General features: G+C 52.9%; 1 protein-coding gene across 5 annotated transcripts in view; it reads left to right on the top strand.

Moving 5' to 3' along the window:
* The window catches only part of LOC111534884 (transient receptor potential cation channel subfamily M member 4), a 54,125-nt gene that overhangs the window by 4,776 nt on the left and 42,033 nt on the right, over positions 1-7,316 (top strand). For 2 of the 5 annotated variants that reach the window (XM_026453110.2, XM_026453108.2), the window contains exons 3-6: positions 3,363-3,537; positions 4,359-4,539; positions 4,671-4,834; positions 5,102-5,285. In XM_026453110.2, the coding sequence (XP_026308895.1) occupies positions 3,363-3,537; positions 4,359-4,539; positions 4,671-4,834; positions 5,102-5,285 (704 nt within the window). The remainder of the gene's footprint in view (positions 1-3,362; positions 3,538-4,358; positions 4,540-4,670; positions 4,835-5,101; positions 5,286-7,316) is intronic. The other 3 variants (XM_026453109.1, XM_026453111.2, XM_026453112.2) reach the window with 3 other exon arrangements.

Raw genomic sequence — 7,316 nt, 5'->3', positions numbered from 1 at the left:
TTTCAGTTTCTGTGGCTCCACCGAGGAAAGAGGGCAGGAGGCAAGGTGTACAGAAGGAATAGCTCCTAGCACTGAACATCAGAATTTTCCACGATTTTGGAAACGTTCTATATCCACATCCAGTACAGCAGTACTCCTGGGTCCTGGCCACAGGGGGCTACTGGGCACTTGGAATATGGCCATTGTTCCTGAAGAACTGATTTTTTGGTTTGTTTGTTTGAGATGGAGTCTCGCTCTGTCGCCCAGGCTGGAGTGCAGTGGCGCGATCTTGGCTCACTGCAACCTCCGCCTCCCGGGTTCATACCATTCTCCTGCCTCAGCCTCCTGAGTAGCTGGGACCACAGGCTCCCACCACCATGCCAAGTTGATTTTTTGTATTTTAGTAGAGACAGGGTTTCACCGTGTTGGCCAGGCTGGTCTCAAACTCCTGACCTCAGGTGATCCACCCTCCTTGGCCTTCCAAAGTGCTGGGATTACAGGCATGAACCACTGCACCTGGCCTGAATTTTTTATTTGATTTAATTTTAACTTATTAGAACAGAAAGAGCTCCATGGCTGTAAAGAACCCCATGCAGCCATCATATTGGACAGCACAGGCGCTGGACTATTCCTTGAAGACCTTTTATTTTATTATTATTTTTTTTTTTTGAGGCAGAGTCTCGCTCTGTTGCCCAGGCTGGAGTGCAGTGGCACAATCTCTGCTCACCACAACCTCTGCCTCCTGGGTTCAAGTGATTCTCCTGCCTCAGCCTCCTGAGTAGCTGGGTCTATAGGTGCGCACCACCATGCCCAGCTTATTTTTGTATTTTTAGTAGAGACGGGGTTTCACTATGTTGGCCAGGCTGGTCTCGAACTCCTGATCTTGTGATTTGCCCTCCTTGGCCTCCCAAAGTGCTAGGATTAGCGCGAGCCACCGCGTCCAGCCTTATTTCTTGTTTTTAGTGGCATGGTCTTGCTCTGTCGCCCAGGCTGGGCTGCAGTGGTATGATCATGGCTTATTGCAGCCTTGAACTCCTGAGCTCAACTGTTCCTCCTGCTACAGCCCCCTAAGTAGCTGGAACCACAGCCATGCACCATCACGCCTGGCTAATTTTTAAATTTTTTTTGTAGGGGTCTCGCTCTGTTGCCCAGGCTGTTCTCAAACTCCTGGGCTCAAGCAATCCTTCTGCCTTGACCTCCCAAAGTGCTGGGATTGTGCCCAGCGTCCTTGAAGTTTTGCTCAGAAGAGCAAACTTCCCGGGAAGTAGCTGCAGGGGAACTAGGGACTTCAAGGATGGAGCTGAAATGGGTGAACAGACAAAGTGGGTAAACTGAGGCATGCCAGGGCCCTGGAGGTAGACTCAGGAAGGAAGAGGACACTTTATCACTTTATTGCAGTTCTCACTGTGCCAGGACCTGGCCTAAGCATGTTTGGTTCATCCCATGTGCAGATCAGTTAGCTGTTCTTTTAGTGTTTTTACGGCTTTGCCAAATCCTTGTAGCATCTCCGCTATCCCTTCTGTAAAATTGCTCTTAAATCTGCTCACTAGGTTTGTGTAAATACGGGTCTCCCCTGATATCTGAACTCCTTCTGGAATCTGGAACAAAATAATTGAGATACATTTTTCTCTTTCTTCTCTTCCTTTCCTTTCCTTTCTTCTTTTCTTCTTTCTTTTCTTTCCTCTTTCCCTCCCTCCCTCCCTTCCTTCCTTTCCTTCCTCTCTGACTCTCTCCCTCCTTCCCTCCTTTCTTTCCTTATTTTATTTTATTTTTTTTTGAGATGGAGTTTCGCTCTTGTCGCCCAGGCTGTAGGGCAATGCTGTGATGGCTCACTGCAGCTTCTGCCTCCTGGGTTCAACCGATTCTCCTGCCTCAGCCTTCTGAGTAGCTGGGATTACAGGCACCCACCACCGTGCCCAGCTAATTTTTGTATTTTTTTTTTTAGTAGAGATGGTGTTTCACCATGTTGGCCAGTCTAGTCTTGAACTCCTGACCTCAGGTGATCCACCCACCTCAGCCTCCCAAAGTGCTGGGATTACAGGCATGAGCCACTGTGCCCGGCCTCTTTCTTGCTTGCTTGCTTTTTTCTTTTCTTTTTTTTTTTTTTTTTTTGAGACAGGGTCTCACTCTGTTGCCCAGATTGGAGTGCAGTGGTGTGGTCACAGCTCTCTGCCTCACTGCAGCCTTGATCTCCCAGGCTGAAGTGATCCTCCTGCCTCAGCCTCCTAAGCACGTACTGTCACAGCTGGCTAATTTTTTTTTTTTTTTTTTTTTTTTAGAGATAGGGTGGTCTCACTATATTACACAGCTGGTCTCGAACTCCTGGGTTCAGGCGATCCTCTGGCCTCAGCCTCCCAAAGTACTAGGATTACAGGCATGAGCCATAGCACCCGACCCTACATTTTCAAATGAAATTCTCATTCTCCAAACCTGTTACTTACTCTGGTACCAATCACCTTCAGATAGCAAGAGAGAATTGTGCATTTTTTTAGGTGGGGGAAAGTTTTATATGTGATCACCATAAATGGAAAACCTGTTCCATTTGGCACAGAGAGGAATAAACAAGCCACGCGGAAGCCAAATACAATGAAAAGCAAACAAAGGTGTTTCCCTACTTGCTGGGTGGCTGTTGCCAGCTCCACTTTTTGAGCCCGAGGCCTGCTTTTCTCGTTCAGAAGAGTAGCAAAGGGTTAGGCATTCAAAAATATTCCAGCACCCAGCTGAGCCTCTCTCCTTGACAGTCGTCAGGAGAACTGAAAAAGGAATGACTTTCTCACTGCGTTATTCAAGGTTATTTTAAGCTCCGTGTGAAGTTCGTGTCGCGTTGCCTCTGGCTGGGACTGGTATGCGAGCCTCATTTCAGGAAACACTGCGTTCTTTCCCTGGCTCCTCATAGCTCCGTGGAGTAGGCTGCGCTATTATTGTCTTTTCATTAGAGGAGGAAATTTAGGCTCAGAGAGGTGAAGCCGCTCGCCCAAAGTCACACAGCCGCGTCAGCCCCTAGCACGTGGGCTGTCCCTAAGTTACCCTCTGGATGTTCTTTCTCATGGTGAACATCTTGTGTTTGGATGGGGGCACAGCGAGGATACACCCAGTGGCCCTCTGCCTTTGCACTTGAGGCTCCGCAGATGTCGGTGACCCACCTCTTCCTGCTCAGGCTTTCTGGACTCACTGGCTTCCTTCCCATGGGGAAGGGGGACTGTCCTCGGCTCCAGTCTCTCCCTGAGGCGATCAGAGCCAGGGCCAGGGGCAGCGTGGACTCTGACTGCCTCTGCGGGTGCGGGGTCAGTGTCAACAGCCCCTCTACAGAAGCATGAACACACCGACCGGATGCTGGGGTCGGGGGGCAGCCCTGGGTTCACGCTCCGCCCTCGCACCTCCAGAGGGACCTTGTGCCAGTGTGGGCGCCCCCGGACCGCCCACCCTGCAGTGGCCATGGAGGATGCCTTCGGGGCAGCCGTGGTGACCGTGTGGGACAGCGATGCACACACCACGGAGAAGCCCACTGACGCCTACGGAGAGCTGGACTTCATGGGGGCCGGCCGCAAGCACAGCAATGTGAGGCAGGCCTGTGTGGGCAGGGCCTGGGCACCAGGGGGCTGCATGCTCAGGGCTCCACAGTGGAGCCGGGACGCCCGTGCTGAACGCTGGCCCCCTCCGCCCATCCTTGTCTTTGCTCTGTGTGTTCCCTCCGCCCCACCTGTCTTCTCTCTGAGGTGGTCTCCTTCTCTCTGTGTCTCTGTGTCGCTGTCTCCCTCTGTCTCTGTGTCCCTCTCTTTGGATCTCTATCCCCCTCTCTCTCTGGGTCTCTGTCCTCCTCTGTCTCTGGTTTATCTGTGTGTGTGTGTGTGTGTGTCTCTGTCCCCCTCTCTCTGGATCTCTGCCTCTCTCTCTGGGTCCCTGTCCCCCTCTGTCTCTGGGTCTCTGTCTCTCTGTGTGTCTCTGTCCCCCTCCCTCTGGATCTCTGTCTCTCTGTCTCTGGGTCTCTGTCTCTTTCTCTCTTGAGTCTCTGTCTGTCTCTCTTTCTGGGTCTCTGTCCCCCTCATCTGGGTTTCTGTCTCCATCTCTCTGGGTCTCTGTCCCCCTCTCTCTGGGTCTCTGTCTCCCTCTGTCTCTGGGTCTCTGTCCCTCTCTCTCGGGTCTCTATCCCTGTCTTTCTGGGTCTCTGTCCTGTCTCTCTGGGTTTCTGTCCCCGTTTCTCCGGGTCTCTGTCCCATCTCTCCGGGTCTCTGTCCCATCTCTCCGGGTCTCTGTCCACATCTCTCTGGGTCTCTGTCCCTCTCTCTCTGGGTCTCTGTCTCTTTCTCTCTGGGTCTCTGTCCCCATCTCTCTGGGTCTCTGTCCCCCTCCCTGTGTCCCCTGCTTCCATGTGTCCACAGTTCCTCCGGCTCTCTGACCGAACGGATCCAGCTACAGTTTATAGTCTGGTCACACGCACGTGGGGCTTCCGTGCCCCGAACCTGGTGGTGTCAGTGCTGGGGGGGTCGGGGGGCCCCGTCCTCCAGACCTGGCTGCAGGACCTGCTGCGTCGTGGGCTGGTGCGGGCTGCCCAGAGCACAGGTGACCGAGGGTGGGTGGGGGCTGTCTCCCGGGCCTTGGCCTCTCCCGCCACCCAGTCTCTGTGTGTGTGTCTCTGTCTTACTCTTGGTTTTTCTCCCTCTGCCTCTGCGTGTTCCTCGGCGTCTGCGTAGGAGCCTGGATTGTCACTGGGGGTCTGCACACGGGCATCGGCCGGCATGTTGGTGTGGCTGTGCGGGACCATCAGACGGCCAGCACTGGGGGCACCAAGGTGGTGGCCATGGGCGTGGCCCCCTGGGGTGTGGTCCGGAATAGAGACACCCTCACCAACCCCAAGGTACAACCCAGGGACTTGGAAAAAAGGGAATGGAGGCCTGGGTTCCTGAAGTCTGAGGAAGGAGGGGCTGGGGATCTGGACTCCTGGGTCTGAGGTAGGAGGAGGGGCCCGGACCCCTGGGTCTGAGGGAGGAGGAGGGGTCCGGACCCCTGGGTCTGAGGGAGGAGGGCTGGGTGTCCAGACTCCTGGGTCTGAGGGAGGAGGAGGGGCTTGTGTCTGTCCGGGCCCTAATGAGGAGATGCCCTGGTCTGGCCATTTTTCCCCTAGGGCTCGTTCCCTGCGAGGTACCGGTGGCACGGCGACCCGGAGGACGGGGTCCAGTTTCCCCTGGACTACAACTACTCGGCCTTCTTCCTGGTGGACGACGGCACGCACTGCCGCCTGGGGGGCGAGAGCCGCTTCCGCTTGCGCCTGGAGTCCTACATCTCACAGCAGAAGACGGGCGTGGGAGGTGAGTGGCTTCTTGAACCCATGACCCACAACCCATGACCCCAGTGCTCAAGATCCCAGTAGTTTGGTCTGGCCGAAATTTGGGAAATTACCTATGGTTAAGTGTCTTTCCCCATCATTATTCATGTTATTAAAAACCTCTGAGGCCAGGCGCGGTGGCTCACGCCTGTAATCCCAGCACTTTGGGAGGCTGAGGCAGGTGGATCACGAGGTCAGGAGATCGAGACCATCCTGGCTAACACAGTGAAACCCCATCTCTACTAAAAATACAAAAAACTAGCCGGGCGTAGTGGCGGGCGCCTGTAGTCCCAGCTACTCGGGAGGCTGAGGCAGGAGAATGGCGTGAACCCGGGAGGCGGAGTTTGCAGTGAGCCGAGATCCAGCCAGTGCACGCCAGCCTGAGGACAGAGCAAGACTCCATCTCAAAAAAAAATTTAATTAAAAACAAACAAACAAATAAACAAAAAAAAACAAAAAAACCTCTGTCTGGGAGTGAGGTAGCTCACATCAGTAATCTCAACAATTTGGGAGGCCGAGGCAGAAGGATTGCTTGAGGCCAGGAATTCAAGACCAGCCTGGGTAACAGAGAAAGACCTTGTCTCTACCAAATAATAATAATAAAGAATAAAAAATTTAAAAAAATTAGCCAGTTGTGGTGTCATGTGCCTGTAAGCCCAGCTACTTGGGAGGCTAAGGCGAGAGAACTGCTTGAACCCGGGAGGTAGAGGTTGCAGTGAACCAAGATCAAGCCACTACAATCCAGCCTGGGCAACAGAGCAAGACTCCATCTCAAATGAACAAACAAACAAACAAACAGACTTTATTTTGAAATCTCTCATGCATACAGAAAAGTGCATGAAGGGGACAGCTTGATGCATTTTTTTATCTTGAGACGGAGTCTTGCTCTGTTGCCCAGGCTGGAGTGTAGTGGCGCGATCTTGGCTCACTGCAGCCTCTGCCTCCTGGGTTCAAGCAATTCGCCTGCCTCAGCCTCCCGAGTAGCCAGGATTACAGATGCCCGCTACCACACCAGGTAATTTTTGTATTTTTAGTAGAGATGGGATTTCACCATGTTGGTCAGGCTGGTCTCAAACTCCTGACTTGAGGTGATCTGCCTACCTTGGCATCCCAAAGTCCTGTGATTACAGGCATGACCCATCGCACCCGGCCTACACATTTTTCATGACCATCCTTTTAGGTTTAAACTTCGCTATCTTGCTGCTTCTCCTAATTGCTGCCTGATCTTCCTTAGTAAGGATGTACCCTTTCCTTTTTCTTTGAGACTGGGCCTCACTGTCAACCAGGCTGTGTGCAATGGCACAATCATGGCTCACTGTAATCTCAACCTCCCCAGGCTCAGGTGATCCTCCCACCTCAGCCTCTTGAGTAACTGGGACAACAGGCACATGCCATCACAGTGCGCTAATTTTTGTATTCTTTGTAGAGGTGAGGTCTCTCTATGTAACCCAGGCCAGTCTTGAACTCCTAGGCTAAAGTGGTCCACCAACCTTGGCCTCCTAAAGTACTGAGATTGCAGGCATGAGCCACCGTGCCTGTCCCCATCTGTTATTTAAAAATTTCCCCAATCTAAGGCCAGATGCAGTGGCTCACGCCTGTAATCCCAGCACTTTGGGAGACTGAGGCAGGCAGATCACTTGAGGTCAGGGGTTCGAGACCAGCCTGGCCAACATGGTGAAACCCCATCTCTACTAAAAATACAAACAATTAACCAGGCATGGTGCCGCATGTCTGTTATCCCAGCTACTTGGGAAGGTGAGGCAGGAGAATCACTTGAACCTGGGAGGCGGAGGTTACAGTGAGCGGAGATCATGCCACTGCACTCCAGCCTGGGCGACAGAGCGAGACTTCCTCTAAAAAAACAAAAAAAGGCCAGGCGCGGTGGCTCAAGCCTGTAATCCCAGCACTTTGGGTGGCCGAGACGGGCAGATCACGAGGTCAGGAGATCGAGACCATCCTGGCTAACACGGTGAAACCCTGTCTCTACTAAAAAAAAAATACAAAAAACTAGCCT

The sequence above is a fragment of the Piliocolobus tephrosceles genome, chromosome 21 (genome assembly GCF_002776525.5).
Source record: "Piliocolobus tephrosceles isolate RC106 chromosome 21, ASM277652v3, whole genome shotgun sequence".
Classification (NCBI taxonomy): domain Eukaryota; kingdom Metazoa; phylum Chordata; class Mammalia; order Primates; family Cercopithecidae; genus Piliocolobus; species Piliocolobus tephrosceles.
Note: the sequence above shows the minus strand (reverse complement) of the source record. Positions and strands in the feature narration are given on the sequence as shown.